We start from the raw sequence: 23,180 nt of genomic DNA, 5'->3' as shown, positions 1-23,180 counted from the left end.
TACCTGACATCAAAATGGTCGGGCACGAAACTCGTACAGGCTCTCTCGATGATGGTCGTCAGCGCATGCCGATTTGCATCAGGTGGGAGATCACGAATTAGCTGCCAGATTTATCAGGCCATAAACCGTATCCTGATTCTCTACGTGTGTGATGTATCTCCACTTGCCCATCATTTTGCTTTGGTTAATGGATGAAACAGCAGCGACATGGTATTTCCGGGCATTCAAGCACTTTATGTGACCATAGCTCGCCGATTCTTCAGCTGTAGCTTGAAATAATGGGACTTTTTCATCGAACAATCCGAGACTGTTTCCAATAAAGATTGGCTATCTTGTATCTGTAGCATTCTCATCCGCAAGTCAGACCAAGTCTACATAGGGAAGGAGTTTACAAGCAAGATGACAAGAGATCAATTAATACCTGTTCGTAGAACTATTTCAGCTTGCCCATATGGCTCGGTCAGTCCTTTCTCAGAAATGTCAACCTGGGCTGGTAGAAATGTTCTACGTCGAAGTGTAAAGAGTACTGAGAGAAATACTAGCGAAGCCACGTGAGTTGGGCACAGGTACTCCTTAGCTCTCAGCTGGTTTTGATCCTGCCGCATCGGTTTCACTACTCATCCATTTTCAACCCATCTGGTTCACTTGAGACCTTTGACGGTCCCAGAACTCAAAGTCTCATCAAAAACATTCATAACTGTGCGTCGAGGCCAGGAGGTACCATATCAAGATCTTATTTCATCATAGATGCTGAAATATCACCGCACGGGGTATCATCATATATACATCATGTACATCTCATTATGAGACTTTCTCTCCATATGGCCAGCGAAGCTTAGGCCCTCTCTCATCCACTCCTACAACTTTTGGAGATCCCTGATTCATCCCAGCCTCATGCTGCTGTGGAGACAGCCAAGTTGTGCTGCTTGACATGACCCTCAATCTTCTCCAGCAACTCAGCCTTCCTCCCATCCGGAATCCAACTCTCCTGCACACTGTTCTCCGCAATAATCCTCCACTCCATAGCGGTCAACTGATGCGCCTCCTGCACAGCGCAGTAATTATCCAGAATGTACCCACCAAAATACGCCGGGTCATCGCTGTTGATTGAGAATTTGACCCCGCTGGCCAAAAACTTTCGAATCGGCACCTGTTCCACGCTCGAGACACAGCGCAAACGAACATTCGACAGCGGACACACCGTCAGCAACGTCCCCTCCGCCGCAACTCGCTTCAACAACTCCGGATCCTCGATCAACCGAATGCCGTGATCGATGCGCGTGGCGCCTAATTCTAGCGCAGTACTGATATACGTCGGATCGCCTTCTTCGCCCGCATGCGCCGTTAAGGGGATTCCCTTGGCGGCCGCCGAGGCATAAATCTCCCGGAACATGTCCTTTGGCGGACCAACTTCCGAGGAGGACCAGCCGAGTCCGTGCACAACTCCAGCGTCGAAGTGCGCGTGCGTCAAGAACTCTTCATAGACCTGCTGCGCCGAGGCGATGGGGAGATGACGCACAAAGCACATGATCAACCTTGTGCTCAGACCGAGCTCGGTCTCGGCGCGCTTACATCCCGCGGCGAATCCGGCGACGATGGTCGCATAGGCTACGCCGCGGCTTTGGTGGACCTGCGGGTCGAAGAAGACTTCGGCGTGGTGGACCCCGTCGGCGTGCGCTTTTTGGAAGTATGACCAGGCCAGGTCGGTGAAGTCTTCTTCCGTGCGGAGCACTGCCATGCCCTCGAAGTAGAAGGCGAGGAAGTCGTCGAGCGAGGTGAAGTGTTCATAGCGGTTCGTGAGCGCGGCGATGGATGCGTATGCTGGGTTTTCGGCCGCAGAGGGAAGTTGGATGCCATTGCGTTCCGCAAGATGAAAGATCAATTCGGGCGTGAGACAGCCTTCCAGGTGAACATGGTGCTCACACTTGGGGAGACCGTGTATGAAGTCATGAAGGGGGGATTGACACATGGTCGGATTCAGCGGGGGCGAGAAGAAGGGTGTGGTTGGTTTTTTGTCGTCTTGCCAGACTGGGATACTGAGTTTCGGAGAACCCGACGAGCAACTTTTCCGTTCGCAAGGGAAGATGCTAACAACAAGTACAAAGAAGCAGGGAACCAAGAAATTGTGAAAAACTTCTTCGAGCTTGCCAAGGACGGCCAGTCATCACACTAAATACAGAGAGAAAAGGGACAGAATAAACAAGAGATGCAAACCCCGCCATGGCAGTCATATCTCCAACCAGCTCGGAGGGACCCATCCAACAGCCTCCCAGCCACGACTCTTGGTTTGTTGCATCTCTCAGAAAAGGGAGGAAAGTGTATCTATGAAGACGCCCAATCAAACACGGTTGTCCTCGTGGGTTCGGCTCCCTGCGTCATCAACGGATTCAGTCTAAGCTGCATCGGGGAGACATAGTCAGGCTAAAACTCTTAAATCAACGGGCGGATCACCAGGGGGATTAGGACATCAGAGAGAGAGAAGGAGAGGGGGGGGATCCACTGGCGCCCGACCGTCAATCGTAACACCCCTCTCTCTTCCCCCGTCTCCTCCACTCCAGAGCGGGTGAATGCTTGAAACTCAAGCACGCGCGATAACACAGCATAACATACTGCTTGGGATTGTGGATCGTGGATCGTGGATCGGCGACCGCCGAGTTTGACATACCGTGACCTGGCAGGTGACTCGGTGGAACGGGAGACTTACCTCTTAGAGAATCTCATTGCTGGAAAATACTAAAAAAGAAAAAAAAATACTCCATGAACCCCATATCAATGGAGTCGACACAAAACCCCCCGGTGATGGGTAAGAGATCAATGGGACATCTACACAGTCCAGAGCGATGTATATTCACTCGATGCATACACCGAATTGGAAAAAATGGAGATCGAGACTAAAATGGAAAGCCTCATGGCAGTAGACATGCACCTGCCACGCAGACAATATTGGATCTTGTATCTACGCTGATCACTCCTTTCAATTCCCATCAAGCAAATTTGAACGAGTCGTGCCCATCAACTGAATCATCTGCATTCATCAATATCGTACCTAGCCCAGGTACTATGGAAATGCCCGGGAATTGATAAAGTTTGGGACTTTTTGAACGTCGCCACGTGGGCGTGCAATTGGGTTAACCCGCTGCCCGTCTACACGGTTCCTCGGGTCTGGGCAGTCCACTCCGACCAGAACCAGACCAGAACCAGACCAGAACCAGACCAGACCAGACGAGCTGAGGGCGACGGGTTACTGGACCTCAACATCTGGAAGAGACCGGGAGGAGCAGACCCGACTGAGTCGGATGGATGGAAAAATGGATGTCGACAGGATGGGACTCCAGATTAAAGTGTGAGGTTCCAATTTCAGAAAAAGTAGATGGGCATGTGAGGGGAGATTTACTGAATCGAGAGCCAGAGATGGGAAAAAAGCAAAACATCCCGTCGCACTGCGGGAATAGCTGTTCCTATCTCTCTTGCAAGACAACCGTTTTGGTCGTGAAATTGTCGCATTGAGTACCTAGTCTGAAGACTATGTGGAGTGGAATCACACACCAAATCACTAGGTTATTCGTTTGGTATAGGACGAGGGAAACATATATATATATATATATATATATTCGCACGAGCATACGTGGCTCAACGAGCCGCCATAAGGGAGGATTACATGGTCACAGGATATGAGCGCACCCTACCACAAAAGACGGGGGGAGAGAATGCAGATTGAGTTCCGGAGACAGTGTGTGTGTGTGCGCGTGTGAGAAAGAGGGAAACAGGCCTCTACGCCTTCAACTCAGCCCCGGCTGCTTTGCGCAAACGATTCATCACGGCGGCGGCCAGATCCCCATCTCGATCGGGAATGCCTTCGACATAGATGACATCCACATCGAGCTCATCCAGGGCTCGCAGAGCTGCAAACAGTCCATGCGCAATGGCTTCCGTGTCCGACCCCAGATGGTAGTCATATGCGGTCTTGGTCCGATTGCTTGGGCTGCCCATCTCCTGGCCGGGAACGGGGAAGCTCTGTAAGTGCTCAATGGCCGAAGAAACCGGTCGTATGGACGAGGCCAGCGCATCGCTGGGCAGAAGATCCAGTCCCTGAGGCCACATACGCGTGCGCACAATGCCGATATTGTGTGCGCCAACCGCGCCGTCGGCAAGATCTCTCCGTACGTGGCGGGTCACACCCGCGATCTGAGATCCAGATTCAAAGAGGACGACTCGCGCCTTGGGGGAGTAGTGGCGGTATTTCATTCCCGGGGCGCGAGGGATCTCTTTCACGTCCAGCGTGCCGTCGTGGTATGCAACGGTAACCTCTTCCCAGCCGGGGCAGCTACGGAGCTCTTCGAGACCGATGCCACCGGGGCGGAGAATAGCCGGGGGGTGACAGAGCCCGTCGACGACGGTGCTCTCCACACCCACACCCGAGGGACCGCCGTCGAGGATGAGATCAATGCGCCCATGCAGGTCATGGTAGACATGTTGGGCAGTGGTGGGAGAAGGTTTGGTCGAGGCGTTGGCGGAGGGGGCAGCCAGAGGGCGGTCGGTGACGTGAATGAGGAGGCGTGCCAGGGCGGATTTAGGCATTCGCACGCCAAAGGTGGTGAGACTGGAAGTGACTTCGGGAGCGAGGTCCGATCCGGAGGGATTGGGGAGGATGATGGTCAATGGACCCGGCCAGAAGCGTTCCACCAGGGGACGATAGATTTCTGGGAGGTGAATACGTGGAGTCTGCGTGGACGACCGGCTGTCGGGGGATGACGAGGAGGGGTTGAGGAGACGAGTCAGCATGTCCAGGGAGTCGACGTGGACGATGAGAGGGTTGTCGGAGGGACGTTGCTTGGCACGATAGATACCCTGAACCGCTGCGCTTCGTGTGGCATCCGCACCCAGGCCGTACACAGTCTCGGTGGGAAAGGCGACGGGGATATCGCTGGTGCGGAGAAGCTGTGCCGCTTCCTCGATGGCCTTGGCCTCGGGAGTCTGTAGCTTCGTCTCGTCCGCCCACCATTCAGCCAGGGTCCGAGACCCGGGGCCTGACTGCAGACGTTGAATCGAGACGACCCTTGTCTCCTGCGTCGCCATCTTGCTGGAGGTGTAAATGTTGCGAGTAAAGACGCGACCAAGTCGGCGCTGACCAGTGCCCGCGAAAAGTCGAGGGCACAGCAATATGACGGCCGTCTTAGGGTATCAAGGGGTGGAACGAGATATCTATAGATCAGATCACCCACGTATCAATGACGCAGAACAGATGACCGTTGCAAAAAGTGATGGGCGAAGGAGGGGTTAGCTCAAGGCACGGGCAAAGGCCCAAGTCACGACGGTGTGGACCGGGACGAATGGACGGCGTTAGGTAGAAACTGTGGAGGGTTGCTGCTGGTGAGAGGTTTCTGTGCGAGATTGAGAGAGCGCGAAAGAGAGCAAGAATGGTCAGGCGCTAGGTTGGGTATCAAAAGGCCGATCCCTCGCGCGATCAATTGTGCAGACCGTCGGAGAGCTGATGGACGGGGTGTGATGATGGCCGCCGATGGTATCCTCTTCACGTGTTGTGCTTATCGTTGGACGTGGAAAAAAAAAAAAAAAGCGCGCACGATAACCGCCGGCGGTCAACTGCGGGGCGGCGGGATGACGTCGAGTGAGTCAGTCGAGCCGCAAGCTCCAAGAGCCTTCACATGAGACTTGCGAGTTGCGAGTACCGCAGTGAAACAGTTGATGATTCCACCGGCTTGAGGGCGAAGAGGGCATTATGATTACATATGCAAAGGACTACATATCAGATGGATGCCTGAAAGCACGCCCTATGATTTGGGTGAAGTTAATTACATGTTCGCATACCTGTATCCAGATCAATACGATGTAAAAATGGAGCAATTGATCGACCAGACCTTGTGTGTAGCAGAATGCAGCAAATAATTCAATTTGATTCATACTCTCAATTCTCTGGACAGTTGCGCTGCTTGGCCGATGGTTGCAAGAGGAAAGACTCGCACTGACACAACTCACCTCCCACGTGCTTACCCGCCTGGTCCAGGGTCCCCGGTCTCAGCCCTATGGGTGATCCTGATCGGCACGGATCAACCCCATCAGCACCGCCATCCACCTCATCATGCATACCGACGGGGCAGCTCGAGAGTCATGCTTTGGTGACTGGAAGATTCAAAGCCCTCTAATTCAAATACAGACATGACAGGAGACTAAGGTGGTCCCGTTCGGAAAGGAGCACGTGCGGTGTCAAGTCGACCTTGACTGGATGGAGGAAGGATCACACTAGGAGGTAATAGAGGGCAACCCTCTGTGGCAGGTCGAACCTGTACCTGCACTCCCTACTCTGTACTAGGGTAACCTGGATAGATGGAAGAGCTTGGTACGAGAAGGACTCTTACTGGAAGGTGCAAACATGTGTGCTGGTTTTTTTTGGATCCGAAATCAGCAACCTCGGAATCCTCCTCATATCACCGTCCAGGAGGATTGTCGAAAGGACGACGCAGTGCAAAGTCGAAAGACTAGATAAACTTGCATGTGAAGTCACCCAAAAAAACATTATTAACAGGTTTACTCATCTATACCATAAGGGAGTAAATGAACATACAACTGTACACTGCCAATCGTGTGCACTGGATGACCCATGGCAGTAGTCGGTGCTGGATTACTGCGATGATCAGATCACTCCATCCCGTGCAGCTACTTTCTCTTCCCTCCTCTGCCTCCTCGTCCGCCGCCACCTCCGCCCTTTCCACCTTTCCCACCACTCTTCCCTTTATCACCGCCGCCTCCACTGGTGCTGCCGGCTGTCATGATTCGAACCTTGCCCACCGTCATGGTGTTGATGATTTCGGTGTCCTTCCAGCCCTTGATCAACTCTCCCTCCCGTTCTCTCATCCTTTCCGCATCCACCCGCGAGATTCCCAGGTCCTCGGCGTACTCCTTCTTCACTTTACCAACGGTGGTCTCCGACACCCACCGCCCCACAATCTCCTTCACTGCTTTGCCCTTCTTCACAGTACCGGGTTGGAGCTTGACCTTGTACTTGTACCGTCCCAAGGAGGCCCATGGCGCGCACACGGGAATCGCAGCCAAGATCTCATCGTCGGGGGATGGGTTACCCACCAGCGCAGGGAGCCAGCGAAGTGCTGCAGCCTCGGCCGCGGCAACTTCTTCGTTGTAATCGTCACCACCTTCTTCAAAGGCGGCCTGACGCTTGCGCTCGGCTTCTGCGGCACGTTCATGCTGCGCACGACGACGAGCTTTGTGCGCTTCGGCTTCACGTTCACGCTGCTCCTTTGCTTCCGCAGCCTGGGCAGCCTTGGCCACTTTGCCCTTGTTGGCACCGAGGAGGCGGAGGGCGAGTTCCCGCTCCTCGTCGTCTTGGTGGGCATACTTGGCGGCCGCTCGCTTCTCCTTGGCTCTCTTGCCGCGGGTGGGTGGGATTCGCGGTGCGTTGGGCTCCTCGCTCGCCAGACGTTCAACGGGCTTTCCTTGGCGCAAGTTACGGCGTTCACGAGCATTGAGTTGTTTTCGCTCGTCAGGTGACGAGTTTTGCTCGGCTGTCGCTGTCGTCAGCTCTGAGGCACCTTTCTCGGCCGTATCGGGTTGGACGGATTCCGCATCTTGCTCGGCATTCTCGACCATCTCCTCTGGGTCCTCTGATTCAGATTCAGATTCAGACTCGGCATCGGTATCAGGCGACTGTGGACCGGCGTCAGCACGGATTTCAGAGTCTCCGGTTTGGAGAGGGTTGCGCGCTGGAGTTTGATCGTCCTCTTCGTGCCCACCCGCCTCTTCATTGGCAGACAAATCATCGCCGTGTTGAGGTGGGTCAACCTGCTCTGTCGCGATGTTCTCGTCGGTCTTTTGCTCAGGCAATTCGGTGGGCTCCCGCTTCGGCTCAAGCGTGTCGTTGTTCTCTGTCAATAGACCTGCAGTCACTTCGTCATCCGTGTCGAATAGCTGCTTGTGGTTTTTCACACTCTCCGGACTGATTTGCCACAAGACGGCAAAGCCCAACACCAATTGCGATGGAGCAAGGAAATTCTTCTCTCCCTTGACCTCAAATTGGCCCGTAGGGAGCAGCCCACCTCCCGCCTGTGAAGTCTTGGTGACTTGGTTGGCATGCACCCACCATGCGGACATGACAGCCTTGGACTCCCATGCGGTCGATGACGCGACACACATGTTTCCGGCTTGAGAAAGCGTACTGGGAGAGATGGGAGTATCAGACTTTCCAGGGCGATTTTTCACCACAAAGGGAAGTGCGCCGTCAAGGTCGGCATGGATGAAGATGTCACCTTTGAGCAGGTAGCGGCGATAGAGTAGCTCGCTCTGCATCGCATCTCGGGCGCTAGCAATAAATGTCAGAAATAGAAATCCTTTCGAGCACCAAACTCGTGCTTGTGTCCTAGAGCATCAAACAGAGAACGTACCCGATGACCAAGTAACCTTCGGAGGAGATAAAAAAGACAAATTTCTCAAACCAAAACGGTTCGCGAGCCTGACGCAAGACTTGCTTCTCCTGCTTTAAACTCTTCTTGAGATCCGCAGTCACCTTCTTCTCATGGCTCTTCAACGCTTTCGTCGACGATTGAGCCGTGCGTTGCTGCTTCTCAGAGGCTTGCTTCTTCTGATCGAAATACTGTGAAGCATTTGCCCACGGCGACAGTCCCAGGTCAATATCGATGGTCAGGAGTTTCGACGAAGCATCGGCACGGCGCTGCTCGTCCCGCGCCTCGCTCTCCGAGTCGGACTCAGATTCATCACTGGAGGCGAGTTCCTCTTCATCCTCGTCCTCATCCTCGTCACCAGCCTCAGCTAGTAGCAGGGTGATGGTGTTCTCGTAGAGCTTCAGAGGAAGCTTGATCACTTGTGCCACGGGATTTCCTCGACCCTGTTCCATCTCAATCAGCCGTGCGATCTCACCCCAGTCCATTCCCTGTGCAACAAGACCGTTCACTGCATCCATCGCTTCCTGGACTCGGTACATGTTATCTTGAATCGCATTGGCCTTTCGGACGTGGAGCTCTTGTGCGGTCTTGAGTGCGTCAATGCGTTTCCGGTGCTCTTCCCGAACGGATTCCAGTTTGCGCCTAGCCGCCTCTTCTTTCTCGGTGAGCTTGGACTCCAGACGCTGCGATTCCAGAGATGAGAAATACTCGTCCACGGTGGCGTTGAATTTGTCGAATTCCAGGATCGTAATTCCGGGTTTCCCTTCAAACTGTCGAGGTCGGAACGGGTGGAAATCCTCGTACAAAAGCCCCGCGGCCTGAGATGCATTCTCACCCTCGGCAGAGGCCCGTTTGTCCTCCTTTGCAACAATATAGCCACGGTGACTCTCGCCCGTATCGAAACTCCGAGAGACTCGTTGAGCTTCTTCGAGCACTTCTTTCGCTTTCTGAAGGGCACCTGGATCTGCCAGAACCTCGTCCAGCGGCGTGGCTGGATCGTACCCCTTCACTGCAAAGGCGTGGTCTAGAAGTAAAGGCGGGTATTCAGGGAAGCCCTGGGAGAACGCTTTTCTCAACACATCCGTGTTCTTCTTCTTTGTCTTCTTTGCAGCGCCGTCTTCCTTGGCGAATGATGCTTGGGCTTTTTCAATCGTCTGCTTGACTCGGTCATCGGTGATCTCTGGCACACCCTCATAGTTCTGCTTGTTCGTGGTCGTGTAGGTCAACCCCAGCTTGGCCTCTTCGCCCTCTGCCGCTGAGACTTGACGGAACAATGCGATGATGGTGTGGTCGCGGTCCGTGAGGATAATGTTGCCGCCAGCGAAGAATTCAAGGAAAAGATGGTATGTGCCATCGCTAAAGGAGATATCAATGACACGGTCCGTTCCGATCTGTGTGATACTTGTCACCCGGCGCGACTTGAGATACTTGCGCAGGCGAGTCACAAAGGGCGAGGGAGCGGAGGCGGCGGTGCGGGAGTAGTGAGTAACGTGGGTGCGAAAGCCCGAGTCGACGATCAATTGGCGCCGGTGATCGGGCTTGGAGAGCTTGAAGAGGAAAATGCGCTATTTCAAAGTATCAGCGACAACCATTTTCTTGGGGTCGACGATCCAGTGGTCATCGCACAGTAGCATGCTTATGCAGAGTTCAACGTACCGAGGAGAGGTCGTAGATATTGGACACGCGGAGATTGACGAGCTCCGCGGCCAGCTCCTGGACAATGACCTGAACAACGTGTCAATAGCTTTCATCGTGGACTCGGAGAACTCGTGAAGCTGCGTATACCTTGACATCTAGCGACGAGAATCTCTGCTTCATCTTGGGTACAGCTCGAGGTGTTGAAAGGGAAGGAATTTTCGAGCGTGACGTATGCGGGGCAACAATCCGATCGGAGTCGGGCTCTCATTTGGGTCGGGTCATCGGGGATGTCGCACGCGATTACATACTACGTCGCCCACCTCCCGAGCAGACTATGGTGGATAAAGTCGTCATGATCAAATAGCCTGAAGCTGTGGGTCTCTTATGGATGTGTAGCTGGTTCCATTCCCCATCCGAGTGTACTTTTGATGTGCTTTGTCGTTCAACCGAACGGTGTTGCCGTGCCGGCCATGAAGTGATATTTACCCCCCACTTCGCGACAGGAATTTTTGAAGGAGAGATCAACAAGAATGGAGCACAACAGATCTATGATAATGTCCAAAAAGAAATGGAATGGGAATCACTTGAGACCAATTAATAGGGAGCCATTTCGCGCCAGGGCCAGCCAGGAAGAGAGCTTGGAAAATGGTCGAGAAAATGAGAAAAAGAAGGAGGAAACAATGCAAAAAAGGGAGCTGTGAGTCCTTGCGGCGGAGGCTTCTCGCTAGCCATGAAACAGAGGAAGGGGGAGTATACGACCTGGGGCCCGGCGTCAAGCAAGAACAAAAGAAAGTGAAAGAGAAAAAAGCATGAACATGCGAGTCGCTGATCTATCTCTACATGTGTCGCAGACCCTCAGCCAAACGCCGCTTGCCAAACTCCCAAGCGTTCATGAGGCCTTGTTCGGAGAGGTCGATGTTCTTCATGTTTGGCGCATCGGCGGCGGGTGCGCGACTGACACGAGAGGCGATCATGACGGGGTCGGTCTCAAGGATAATACCGTCATCAATGGTTTCGTCAATAGCGAGGGCGACAAGGTCATAGTTCTCGACAATGGTACGCTTGTCGGTAGCACCCCTGTTGGAAAATCCACCGTTAGCTCTGATTGTCGCCCAGGTTTCGCTGGCGCGGCAGGCTCTCCAATTTTCTACCAAAACCCGGAAGATTGAAAGGTTGATGGCAAGACATACTTAAAGAGTATTCCAAGAGCATCCCGCAAGGACAAGACCACATTGTACAGCAGCACTTCGTTCTCATCGGCACTTCCCACGACGTAGATCATCACATCGCTCTCCATCTTGAACACCACGATCCTGTTGTCATACAGAATGACATCGCTGGTGGACTTGTTCGTCTTCTCAAGCAACCCCTTTTCGAACGCCCGCTGCTCTTTCACAGTGGGGTATGGATTGGCACCAGGGTAGCCAGTTGAAGTAGGTGCTGTCCCTGTCGGCGGGTGTGGAGCGGAGTAGTATTTGGCGAAGATGCGAGATCCATCATCTGCCGACATGATGAGGACCGCATTCACGGAGAATAAAGACAGAGGGCCTGGCATTGTGGAAGGGAAAAAAAGTAACCGCTGCACTTTTTGTAAGTTGTGTAATTGCGAAGACAGCTCCTTGAGGCCTGTTGATGCGACCTGGCACCAGTCCGCGGATGGATATCGCACTAATGTTTTTCCGGAGGAGCCCTACCATGTGAGATGGCGATGGCATTGCAGCTGATGTTGTCAAGGATGACCGAAGATTGCTCGTTTACAGACCAACCCAATGGACAATTGACATATACATTATCCAGGTAAATTCTTCTCTTAGCTCAAAACTGTTTACAGACACTTGCCAGGATTCTAGAGAATGCTGCAGGTGGTACATGGCAAGTATCTTAATATCAACATCGACACTGAACTCTTAGGATGTATATCAGTAGCCCGACGGGCACCGGGCACCCACCCGATTCCCGCCCTGGATTCAGCTTCAACATACAAACCATCCGCATTCTATCCATTCTACTCCAGCAGGATGGCGTACAAAGATGAGATTCTAAGTTCTGACTCGTGAGTCTCATCCGAGGCGAACCAATCGATGCATTTCAGGACATAAGGCATTATGTACAGCACAAAGAACAAAAAAAAAGGTGGGGGGGTATGGGAAAACAATAATAAACATATAGTAGTTTCAAAATCCCATCGAATCATCCAAATCCCGAAGACGTTCACGAGGCGGATGAAATCCGACATGTACAAAGGCGTTCCATAATCAAAGAAAGAGGCAGACCATCACTAGGAGGGAGACTGCGCTTGCTCATCTCCGCTGGTAGGGCGATTGAACCATCCCGGAATCCAGCTCGCGCGATTGGCCTTTTTGCGGGCTGCCTCTTCTTCTTCTAGTCGTGCAGCATCGCTGACCAAGCGCAGAGGGCGCAGCTTGTTTTGCGTCATCACAGCGCCGGTGTAGTTGGTCATACCGCTGTTTGAACGGGGCGGGCTTGATGTCGCACCGGTGGAGTTATTGTCGCCATGAATGTCACTGAGGATGCTCGGGGAGCTGCTGCGGCCCCCCCGGTCGGGCTGGCTGGACATCGAGGGCGCTCGGCTGGAGATGTAACTGGCCGCACTGGAAAACATGCTCTGCCGCGAGCCAGGGCCTACAGCCGTAGGACTCAATGGCCCCCCAGAGTTCCGACCCCGATACATTTGCCCAACAACCGAGGCCGCGTTCGGATCAACTTGCTCCGAACGAGTTCGACGGTGGCTTGCGCGGACGGATTGGGCGCGGATCGGGATGCTCGGGGCCGTATCGGGATTCTCATTCGCACTGGTGGATGGTAAGGATGGCGGCGGCATCATGCTGCTAGGGCGCGATCGGGGCTGGGAGCGAGGAGGCCCGGCAACAGCAGATTTGGCACGCTGATAGAGAGATTGCGAGGGTGCATCGTCCTTCTCGGGTGGCGTTGGGGGCAACTCCTTCTCATCCAGCTTTGAGGCTTTGGAGCCAGAGTCCTCCTCGTTTCGATCCAAAACATGCTCAAAGCCATCATGCTGCAGCACACGACTGATAATGCGCTCAATGTAGAGAGTCAACGCCTTGTTCTGATCCCTCAAGGCTTTGACCTCGGCTTCTAATTTGCTGGTCGGCTCGTTTTCGGGAGTCTCGTCGACGGATTCCAGTTCATCGGCCAGGGATCCCAGGCCTCCACCTGACGACTTGTCGGGATGAATGTGTTGCATAAAATCACCCTTGGTGAAATCTCCCGTCAGAGTCTTTTCACTCAGCAAAAGTTGGTAGCTTTCGTTGTCTTCCATCAGACGGGCATTGGCCATGCGAGCCTCCAAGAGCTCTTTCTCTAGCTCGCGCTGGCGACCCCCGCCTGCATTCTCCATCTCCACCAGTTTAATCTGCGATTCAGCCAGCTCGAGACGAAGCGACTCGATAAGCTTGTCTTTTTGGAGCAGCAGATTGGAATTGTTCCGGGAGGGGCTGCGCTCGATATGAGATGACGGAGCGAACTGGCCATCGACATCGGGCGAGGATCGGTTTCGGAAGCTTGCTGGGATTGAGAAAGAGAGAGAAAAAAAAGTTAGCGATAACGGATATCAGGGAAGCAGGGTTTGGAGGACAAAGAAAGGCATGCCATACAAGATCTCGAAATTTGTCGATCCCCCTCCGCGTTGACGGGCATACTCTTCTGCGCCACCGAATCTTTCAGTCGCTGAATGGTCGCCTGCAACTCCTCTTCTCGACTGGCTTGTTGCTCTTTCTCCTGGAGCAACGCATTGCGCTCCAGTTCATGCTGCTGCTCAAGGTCCCGTATCCGGCGAGCCTGGTCCCGAATCTCACCGTTGAGAGTCTCGAGTCGGGTATCCTTTTCGTGGGCTTGGTCCTCCAACTTCCCTTGCTCGCTCACAGCCTCGTCGAGTCGCATCTGCAGGACTCCGAGCTGTTTCAGGTATTGCTCCGAGGCCACCTCGGCCTTCTGCAGTTGTGCCCGCAGCTCCTCGATGAGAGCAGCATTCTGGGCGCGGGCTTCCTCCTCGGAGGGGTCGTTACTGACCCGCGGGACGTTGGACATGCTCAAGTTGGATCGACCAGGCTTTCGGGCGGCAGCGCGCGCAGAGACAGGTGTAGAGCTCCGGAGAGAAGGAGAGCGACTGAGACCGGTGGTGTTTGCTGCACTGGGCGAGCGGGCATGACCTCGAGTGGCGGTTCCGTTGGTCGAAGGCGGATCTGCGGTCGATGATTTGCTGGGGCTACCGGCACCACCAGACTTGCGAGTCGCTGCTGACATCGCACAGGGTCCCGAGTGGAGAGGAACCTGATGCGCCAATTGTTTGAGTGTAGACAAAGAAAACCGAGGAGATGGTTTCAATCGTTGCACTCTGAAGATCGAAAGAGTGGGGGGTGGACCACGGCGAGAGAGAGATGATCTGAAGAGGACGAAGAAGTGGCTCACCGGTGTTGTGGTTTGTCCTTTCCCTCTCCGGAGTTTACAGTCCTCCTGGAGATCGGTATCACCACCAACACTACCCAACGCCCGTACCCTTCTATTATTTCCCACACTCTCATGCCAAGAGCCACTAAGCTGTTTCTGGTTTACTGGAGATTGCGTTTCGTCTTGATCATGTAACATCGATTACGGGGCAATGTCTCATGATACTGCCACTGTTTATTACGTGTTGTGGTGCGACCGCTGCGAGCCTGCCGCTGCTCTCAGTTGGAGGCTCAGTCGGTACCTGTGAGAGCACCCCCGGCCAACTTATGTATTATCCGATTCAGATTGGTCTGGTAGACTAAACCGTGATCAGCTGGAAAATTGGCCCGAGAGGATCTGAAGACACAGATCATGGATCTCCGCTGACTCACTTCTCAAGGGTTCACGGTTCTTCGAGTTCAAAACTACATTAGGTGACCGGGGACGGTTCAGGTTCAGATGTGGCGGCTGCATCACCAAGATGGAGTGACAGCAGGGACCGTTTGGACTGTTTGCATCCGACATGGACGTAAGAGTAAAACACACATGCGTCGTGATCATCCAAGCTGTATTGTGTAAGATGTGGTACTAAAGTTACTGTACTATACAAATTTAGGCCTGTGAGGGGGAAGCGGTCAAAAAAAATTGGAGAGTGGGTCAAGCTACCGCAAGTCGGTCGGTTTTAAGTTGGTACCTTGAGACAGGAGCAGGACTGGAGGGAGACTGAGCGGGTCACGATGGGCAGGTGTGAATGGATCCAAGGCAACGAGGGACTCCAGGAGGGGCGGAGGATCGGAACCGGCTGCTGTTGCTGGTCACGTTGCCGATATCAGGCTGTTGGCTTGGAGACGATGGCCTCCCATCGCCAGCGTAGGCCCTCGGAAGACCTGAAAGCGACTGGCTCCATGGCTGCGCTGGACAGATAAGTCTGCACATGCGACCGTGAGAAGACGGCCAGTGAAAAAACGGAATGAGGGCCAGCTGGGTGCGGAAGGCGAGTGCCCATGTCGACAGTGTGGACATATTTTGACTCGTGCATGTCTTATGTCTTGAGGACAGTCACCGGCACGACTGTCCTATTTGCTGCAAGCTGCACGATCCTCCTTACTGGGGTAACCGGGTAAACATCAAACAAGCCTCCGATCTGCATGAAAGGGCTTCGTTGCCTGTGTCCGTACGGAAGCATGTACACAAAGTCGTATATTACTACATTTTATCGTCCATCTGGACACATGATACTGCAAACGGTGCCCCGGCCACTGACTAATCACGGAATTTTATCCAGCTTATCTCATGAGTTAAAATACTTCACAGATCTCTCGAAGAAACTTTCCACGAAATTCTAAAAATACGAATCCGGAACATGAATCGAAGGCCTGGGGGCGGAGTCGGGCTGAAACCACAAAAAATTGAAACAAGGGGCCACTGAAGATCAACCAACAGTAAATCCTAGGTGAGCCTTGATAGACAGAGCCATGCAGTAATTAACCTAAATGTCACTCGGCAGTCGGCAGACAAAGGGGAGAGGCACCAGACCACAGCATGTTATAGAATCGATGACAAGGATCAAGGTGAAGTAAAGTACCCAGATCGAGAGCCCAAATTCAATGTGACAAAGGCCCAATCCATGTGCACTTTCAAGGTCGCATGGATACAAAGGATATATCAGTGACATACTCCAGACCTTGGCTGCCTAATCCAACACTCGATGTTTCGGCTCATCAGTAAGCCCGCTGGGCAGTCCATGGAAATTTAATCAAAGGCACAGCCTCCCAAATTAAAGCACCCATTTTAAAGTCCCCAGCTGGAGCATCGAGTCTATTCTTGTAATTGCCAGCTCAACTAGGGTCTCTATACACGGGATGCAACCTTTCACCGTGGTTTAAAAAAGACCAAAGTTTCCAATCGTGTGTTGCTGGTAGTATTGCTGTAAAGCGATGGTACTAAGTATGGATATGTACACGCGAATGGATATGGTAGCTCCATGTAGGCACCAGTCACTGGGTCTGCGTTATCAATACTGTGAAGGGATTGAATCACGACGGCGAAAATATTCATGGAACGATGAGTAGCATACATGGCCAGATACTGGATGATACTCTCCTGCTGCCTCAGGCGGCTCGACTTACAAAGTTAACATGGCTAGCACACGGCATTCGGTCCCGGAGAACAGGAAATTGAAGGGTTTCATTCGCTCCACCGTAAGTAGCCAGTACAGTATGCCTGGACGGAAGACCAAATCCCACACCTACAGCCTCAGGCATCTCAGGTACATAACGTACGTAGCTGCCGATCCAAGTAACGGTGGGGCCGAGACGGGCATTCTCATGATCGGTATCCCATCACGTGGTTGGGAATGGGGCTGGACCCGGCGGCGATGCGAACACGGGGCGGAATAACGTCTCTGCCGATAGCCGTCCGCATGCTATTTCTTTGACATGGTCCTCAGTACACTTTGTCGTGGTAACTTCTCGATACCCACGCCGGCCGGAGCGCATCTCTCGATCCATATTAATAGATCCTTTTGAAGCTCACTACTTCAAAGCGTAAAGATGGCCCCCAACAAGAAGTCCAAGAAGGGTTCCGACAATGTGAGTAAATCCTCCATGCCTCGTGCCTGCATTCCCGACGGTCATACTAAAGCCTATTTTTTTTTCCCACCTGCAGATCAACTCCAGGCTCGCCCTGGTGATGAAGTCCGGCAAGGTCACCCTGGGTGTTCAGTCTACTATGAAGACTTTGCGCTCCGGCAAGGCTAAGCTGGTCATCATTGCCGCCAACACTCCCCCTCTCCGCAAGTCCGAGCTTGAGTACTACGCCATGCTGGCCAAGACTCCTGTTCACCACTTCTCTGGTAACAACGTGAGTGAATTTGAAAGTCAATTTCCGGGAAACAGTCCGGCCAGGGGATGAGCGGCGATTGAACGATCATACTAAGAATGACATAGATCGAGCTGGGTACCGCCTGCGGTAAGCTTTTCCGTTGCTCTACCATGGCCATTCTGGATGCTGGTGATTCCGACATCCTTACCGGCACCCAGTAATCGGTGGAGGCCCGAAGAAGTCAAGGATGGGAAGTTGAGTCGCCTGTGAGTGTTGTTGGAGCGGCGTGCTGGCGAACGCTCTGCGGAGGACTTGGAGAGGCGCTTTGAATGATTAGTTACCTACTGTCATTGCTTCTATACAAAGTCGAACCACGGGCATTTCACCACCCAGCAGTGCTGCTGCGCGTTTTTCTCTACGTAATCGGGACGGAGACCTTTATCAAGGCCCCCCGGGATGATGGCGATGTCCCAAACTCTGTGCCGTACGACCCCTTCATCCAGCTTGAATTTGTAATCGATCTGGGTATGACGGCACAAAGTAAGCAACTGGAAACTCTACAGGGGGGCGAGTGACAGTACATCCGTAAGCACTCACGATGACTCTCAATGAGTCAACCTTGGCCAGCACAGGTATAAAGGCTCATGTACCAGACGCCATAGTCGCAATCTATCCTCCTATCAGCAGGCGCGGAGACTTATCGAAGACACCCGTCGCTGATTACGCAGTCAGTCAAACCGGCTGGATCCCACCCAAAGCGGATCCTCCTGCCGCCCGTTCACTGGTCCGCTCGCTAGGGCTTAGGGCTTCGCCACTTTGCTGCTTGGAAATCAAACAATCCCGTGACCCGCTCGATTTCCCTTCTTTTTCGACTTTGATCCCTCGACACCCAACGACAACCAATACCCAGTTCGCAGGAAGTGCATATCGCCCATTTCCAGCATTCACAATGGCTCGCCGTCCCGCCCGCTGCTACCGCTACTGCAAGAACAAGGTGCGTTGCCGAAATTCGAATTTGTGAAGAACAGAGATATCTTTTGTGTGCGAGAGGCTCGGTTGTGGGGAGGATGACGATCGCATCAGGTATCGCGCATTTACAGCGGTTCAACCGGGAAAGCGATGTGGACATGGAACACGCAGGGAATTTCAGCTCAGCTTGGGCAGGGAATTTCTTGAGAGGATTGTTCACATATGGGGATATAAAAGCATCGAGGATCGCATCATTGGGGGAGAGCCGAGCCTGAACACGAGATGGACCTGCGCTCCACGGCCCTTGGCAGACTTCAAACCCACTAACATGATCGTCCGTCCTCTAGCCGTACCCCAAGTCGCGCTTCAACCGTGGTGTTCCCGACCCCAAGATCCGTATCTTCGATCTCGGTCGTAAGAAGGCCAATGTCGACGACTTCCCCACCTGTGTGCACATGGTCTCCAACGAGTATGAGCAGCTGTCTTCCGAAGCCCTCGAGGCCGCCCGTATTTGCGCCAACAAGTTCGTCCATCCGTCCCTTTGACTGCGATTCATGTCCATTTCCTCGAGGATCTGTTTAATGCAGTCTTTTACGATCGGAATATGTGAAACTAACCGTCTCTCCTTTCCTCCTCTTCCAGGTACCTTGTGAAGATCGCCGGTAAGGAAGGTTTCCACATGCGTGTCCGCGTGCACCCCTTCCACGTCATCCGTATCAACAAGATGTTGTCTTGCGCCGGAGCCGATCGTCTGCAGACCGGTATGCGTGGTGCCTTCGGTAAGCCCCAGGGTACCGTTGCCCGTGTGAACATTGGCCAGATCATTCTGTCCGTCCGCACCCGCGACTCCCACCGGGCCACCGCCATCGAGGCCCTCCGCCGTGCCATGTACAAGTTCCCTGGCCGCCAAAAGATCATCGTCTCCAAGAACTGGGGTTTCACCCCCGTTCGCCGCGAGGAGTACGTTCAGCTCCGCCAGGAGGGCAAGCTCAAGCAGGACGGTGCCTACGTTCAGTTCCTCCGTGGCCACGGCCTCATCGAGCAGAACATGCGCCGCTTCCCCGACGCCTACGAGAACGTGTCCCAGGCTTAGATGGAGAATTGTTTTCGATCCAGAATATGAAATCAAGAACGATGAAAATTTGAAGTTCTGATGATACTCTTAAAAACAGTTCTCTTTTCTTTTTAGCCAGCTTGTTCCAAAATATCAATTCCCCCGGCCTCTTTTCTTTCAACTTGATCGGTTCTAGTTGTCGTTTCGTACCACATCTGTAGCAACTTCCCATCCCCCCGTCAAGTAAATAGTCGTCCGACCCGACCATACTTGGTATCTCTTATTCTCGGTCCTCTCTAAGCGGCGACGTCTCGTCCACGACCCGACTCGATATGATCGACCAACGTGGATCCTCCATGTTTTAACCTTGTCCTGGGGACCAATCCGTTCCACCTGCACAGGCTTGGAACGATCCATTTGGTCCACCCGCGGAGCCTCGTTCGACAATCCATGCTCAAAGGTTTACCTTGCAAGTTAAACCAAGCTTTCCAGCCTAGAAGCAACGCCCTTATTAACAAACTGAACAGATTATACCTCTGCTATACGGACTGGAACTCGGGCAGCGAGACTTTTTGAAAGATCCCCTTTCGTCACTCTGCCAGCCTACTACTACTACTACCTAGTCACATCTACACCAGGCTAGATGGGAGATACATGGGATTCGATTCGAATTCACGTTCTGATTTCCTCTCTCTCCAACCACGACTCCTTTCCAGCTCCCCTTTTTTTTCTCGGGGAGTCTCATCTCCTGTATCCTGCTCAGTGTATACTGGTATCTAAATCAAAGTGACCACTCCACTCGTGCCTCGTTCAACAATGATCTGGCTGGACCTAGTACTTTGTTTCCCCTTGGCTCTTTTTGCCATGAACGCAGGCCATTTTCGTTTTTTATTCAGATTCGGTGGGCATACCGCTGGGCATGTCGCCACTGGGTTTCTCAGCGTTGGACTCTTCACCAGTGGGCTTCTCGCCAGTAGGTTTTTCGCCGCTGGACTCTTCACCAGTGGGCTTCTCGCCGCTGGGCTTCTCACCAGCACCGGTAGGAGCCGAGCGAGTAGCACGGCAGCGCTCCTTGTGTACTTCTCCAGCGGCTATACATACGATCAAGAAGATTCCCATAATCAGCCATCCATTCTGTACTTTTTCCACCGTCAAGAAAAAGAGAAGGAAAGAAAGCAGAACTATCTCCCTTTTCCTTCTCACCCGGTGTAAATCCAAATCAATAAGCATACATACCTGTAACATCATTGGGAGTACACGAGATCGTCAAACACATCTGCACCGTGTCCTTGAAGGCAGGACTAGTGCAGGTACAGTCCGTGTCCCACTGGGAAATACATCCGGCGACGGCGGCGCCCTCGTTTAAGCAGCGGTTCTGAATTTTAAAAGAAAAAAAAGAAGGGAGGATGTGTTAGTTTCTCTTTTTTTTTAAAAAAAAAGAATACATTGTATCTCATGGGAGATTGCGAGAGGAATGATTATAGTGGGAAGGTTGAGATGGGAGGGGGAATTGAGAAACTTACCAAGCAGGTGCTGACCTCTGTGACCTTGTGAGCGATCTCAGCGGCGGTCATGGTGAGAAAGGCCGCGAGGGGAAGGAAAACGGAGAGTCTCATTTTGACAAAGTTTGGAGGGGAGTTGGTATAGGATCGGGTCGGGTGAATTCGATAGTGGATTACCTGGTATTGGTAGGGTAGAATGGAAAGAATAAAGGGTGATGGGGAATTAATAGGTAGGTTGTAAGTCAAGGTAAAAATATATCGAGGGAAAAATAAGGAAGAAGAAGATGAAGGAGACGAGAGAAAGTGGTCTATCAGGACGCCAGGAGGCGACCTTTTGAACTGGATTAAATAACCTATTCGACGGTCCGATATTTCCGGGGGGCTTCTCTGGGCTCAGGTGGTATGGAAGAGAGACAGATCCATTTGCAACATTGAGGTCGCACCACGCCCAAAGATCTAATAATCAACAATAGTATGTGATGACCCGGCAATGCGAAGAATGAGACGCGAGACAATAATAGAGATGCAAGGAATGTTTGGACTCTTTGGGACGACCCACTCCGGAAACCGGGACCGCAACCGGGACCCCTTTGGCCAGTACACGGCCAGATTGTTGGAGTTTTCCAAGACGAAAAAAGAAGGGGAAGAAAAAATTAGATCAAAGGTTGAAGATTATGAATATTCCCCGTTGTACGTCCGGTGGGAGTCCCAATCCAGTGGGACCATGGGCTACCTTACTCCGTCCAACAAGACGGAGAGATTCGAAAACAGGCATGGCAAACTGATCGAGTACATAAAGCTCACCTGATAACAGATTACTACCTACTAAGTAGGACTTGGTACCTAACTACCAGCCCATTCAAGGCTGGATGGGAGAGAGGGGCCTGAGGTGCAAGGTAACTAATTTTCTCTTTCTATATGAATGTACCCCTACCTTCAGATGTCGGATGATTATAGTTTGCGTCAAAATACCCATTCAAATAATCTACATCTCTCTCCCCAATATATACAACACATGATGCCAACAGGTGCATTTCCCTTATTATCAACATTTCCTGAATCGGCAACCTTAATCTTCCGAGACCATCCCAGTGGGAAACCTCTCCGTGTCCCCGATGCAGGTCAAGTACGGTTGGACACTGATGAGCCCGGAAACGTCGATCATCCGCGGCCAAGGGGGGCCCTGGGCCTAGGGCGACGGGACTTTGTAGTCTTTTTTTTCCCCTTCTTTTTCAATTTCAGTTTCATTTTTTTTTGACCAAAAAAAACTAAACTCTCCAACTAGAGCAAATAGCTTGCCAGGAAGCATACGATACCTGTTGTATTTGTGTATCTGCCAGTCGAAAAGGTGATCTTGGACAGAATGGGCTGGTCGAACCCGAGGATTCCAGGCACTTTGTCGAATTCTATTCATCCGAAATGTGCAATCGATTGCTCTCGGCTCTTCCTGTTTAGTGTGGAAAAGATAAAACTTTAAAGTCCTTCCTCGGATACCAGAGCTGATGAATATCGATAACTAGGCATGTGAAGGTAGTAAAGTACTCCCCTGATATTGTCATGACTCGAGACCCTGAAGTACCAGGGCTGAAAGTCAGGGCAAAGATCTTTCAGTGTGGTTGGCCTGACGGACGAGCCTCGTCAATGCAGGTGGGCAGCGTCGGCTGAGCCACCTAGCATCTACCAAGGTACTACCTATCGGCTGGAAGTACAGTCCTAGGTAATGTCCGTCTAATTGGAATTGATCATTCCATGAACCATTAGGTACCGACTCTATATTTTCCGTCCTTCAATCAAGGCCGAGGAGAGAAACAAGGGTTTCCGTGACTAATCAGCGCACTCTACATGTCGACTGCCACAACAGCTTCAGTTTCAGATAAGATCTGCCGGTTGAATGTATATATGTCCAAGTATCATGTATGTATGCACATTTGTCGGGAGATGTAGAGGATAAATCTAGAGCCGAGGGTCAATCCCTTCAGTATCGAACCGAAAGAACCACAAAAAAAGAAGAATCAAAATCAAATCAAAATCAAAAGTCATGATCAAAACAAACTGTGCTCGTAGAGGAGAGTCACTTTGAGAACGCCAGATACACGCTGCCTCAACACCAATTAGTCCATCTCACAGATCAGATCATTTCCATGGAGCCCGTCCATCTCCGTCATGTATATGTGTATATATGGTTTCTCCAAATATCTCCAACACCAACCAGATCCTGCCAAACACCGGAACCTCGACAAGAGAGACAAAGAAATGGGGAAAAACAAAGAGGGGAGAAAGGGAAAGAGGGGGGGGGGG

General features: G+C 52.3%; 7 protein-coding genes across 7 annotated transcripts; 1 reads left to right on the top strand and 6 right to left on the bottom strand.

The window, feature by feature from the left end:
* Positions 1-892: 892 nt before the first annotated feature.
* POX_f08422 (Adenine deaminase) lies at positions 893-1,969 on the bottom strand (the record flags this gene model as incomplete). Its single annotated transcript, XM_050117196.1, has 1 exon — positions 893-1,969. One exon carries the CDS (start codon positions 1,967-1,969, stop codon positions 893-895), a length of 1,077 nt encoding a protein of 358 aa, XP_049967335.1.
* A 1,802-nt stretch (positions 1,970-3,771) lies between these two features.
* On the bottom strand, positions 3,772-5,076 carry POX_f08421 (Threonylcarbamoyl-AMP synthase; the record flags this gene model as incomplete). The annotated part of the gene is made up of 1 exon (XM_050117195.1): positions 3,772-5,076. One exon carries the CDS (start codon positions 5,074-5,076, stop codon positions 3,772-3,774), a length of 1,305 nt encoding a protein of 434 aa, XP_049967334.1.
* Positions 5,077-6,672: 1,596 nt separating this feature from the next.
* POX_f08420 (uncharacterized protein) lies at positions 6,673-10,247 on the bottom strand (the record flags this gene model as incomplete). The annotated part of the gene is made up of 4 exons (XM_050117194.1): positions 6,673-8,329; positions 8,412-9,994; positions 10,086-10,154; positions 10,215-10,247. 4 exons carry the CDS (start codon positions 10,245-10,247, stop codon positions 6,673-6,675), a joined length of 3,342 nt encoding a protein of 1,113 aa, XP_049967333.1.
* Positions 10,248-10,903: 656 nt separating this feature from the next.
* On the bottom strand, positions 10,904-11,622 carry POX_f08419 (putative coatomer subunit zeta; the record flags this gene model as incomplete). The annotated part of the gene is made up of 2 exons (XM_050117193.1): positions 10,904-11,144; positions 11,258-11,622. The coding sequence occupies 2 exons, from the start codon at positions 11,620-11,622 to the stop codon at positions 10,904-10,906; spliced, it is 606 nt and encodes a 201-aa protein (XP_049967332.1).
* Positions 11,623-12,345: 723 nt separating this feature from the next.
* On the bottom strand, positions 12,346-14,351 carry POX_f08418 (uncharacterized protein; the record flags this gene model as incomplete). Its single annotated transcript, XM_050117192.1, has 2 exons — positions 12,346-13,613; positions 13,748-14,351. The coding sequence occupies 2 exons, from the start codon at positions 14,349-14,351 to the stop codon at positions 12,346-12,348; spliced, it is 1,872 nt and encodes a 623-aa protein (XP_049967331.1).
* A 2,735-nt stretch (positions 14,352-17,086) lies between these two features.
* POX_f08416 (60S ribosomal protein L10-A) lies at positions 17,087-19,419 on the top strand (the record flags this gene model as incomplete). The annotated part of the gene is made up of 7 exons (XM_050117191.1): positions 17,087-17,125; positions 17,202-17,396; positions 17,483-17,574; positions 17,695-17,897; positions 18,011-18,351; positions 18,674-18,849; positions 18,969-19,419. 7 exons carry the CDS (start codon positions 17,087-17,089, stop codon positions 19,417-19,419), a joined length of 1,497 nt encoding a protein of 498 aa, XP_049967330.1.
* An 849-nt stretch (positions 19,420-20,268) lies between these two features.
* POX_f08415 (uncharacterized protein) lies at positions 20,269-20,996 on the bottom strand (the record flags this gene model as incomplete). The annotated part of the gene is made up of 3 exons (XM_050117190.1): positions 20,269-20,471; positions 20,617-20,755; positions 20,904-20,996. 3 exons carry the CDS (start codon positions 20,994-20,996, stop codon positions 20,269-20,271), a joined length of 435 nt encoding a protein of 144 aa, XP_049967329.1.
* Between the last annotated feature and the right edge of the window lie 2,184 nt (positions 20,997-23,180).

Source organism: Penicillium oxalicum, chromosome VI (genome assembly GCF_001723175.1).
Source record: "Penicillium oxalicum strain HP7-1 chromosome VI, whole genome shotgun sequence".
Taxonomy (NCBI): Eukaryota; Fungi; Ascomycota; class Eurotiomycetes; order Eurotiales; family Aspergillaceae; genus Penicillium; species Penicillium oxalicum.
Note: the sequence above shows the minus strand (reverse complement) of the source record. Positions and strands in the feature narration are given on the sequence as shown.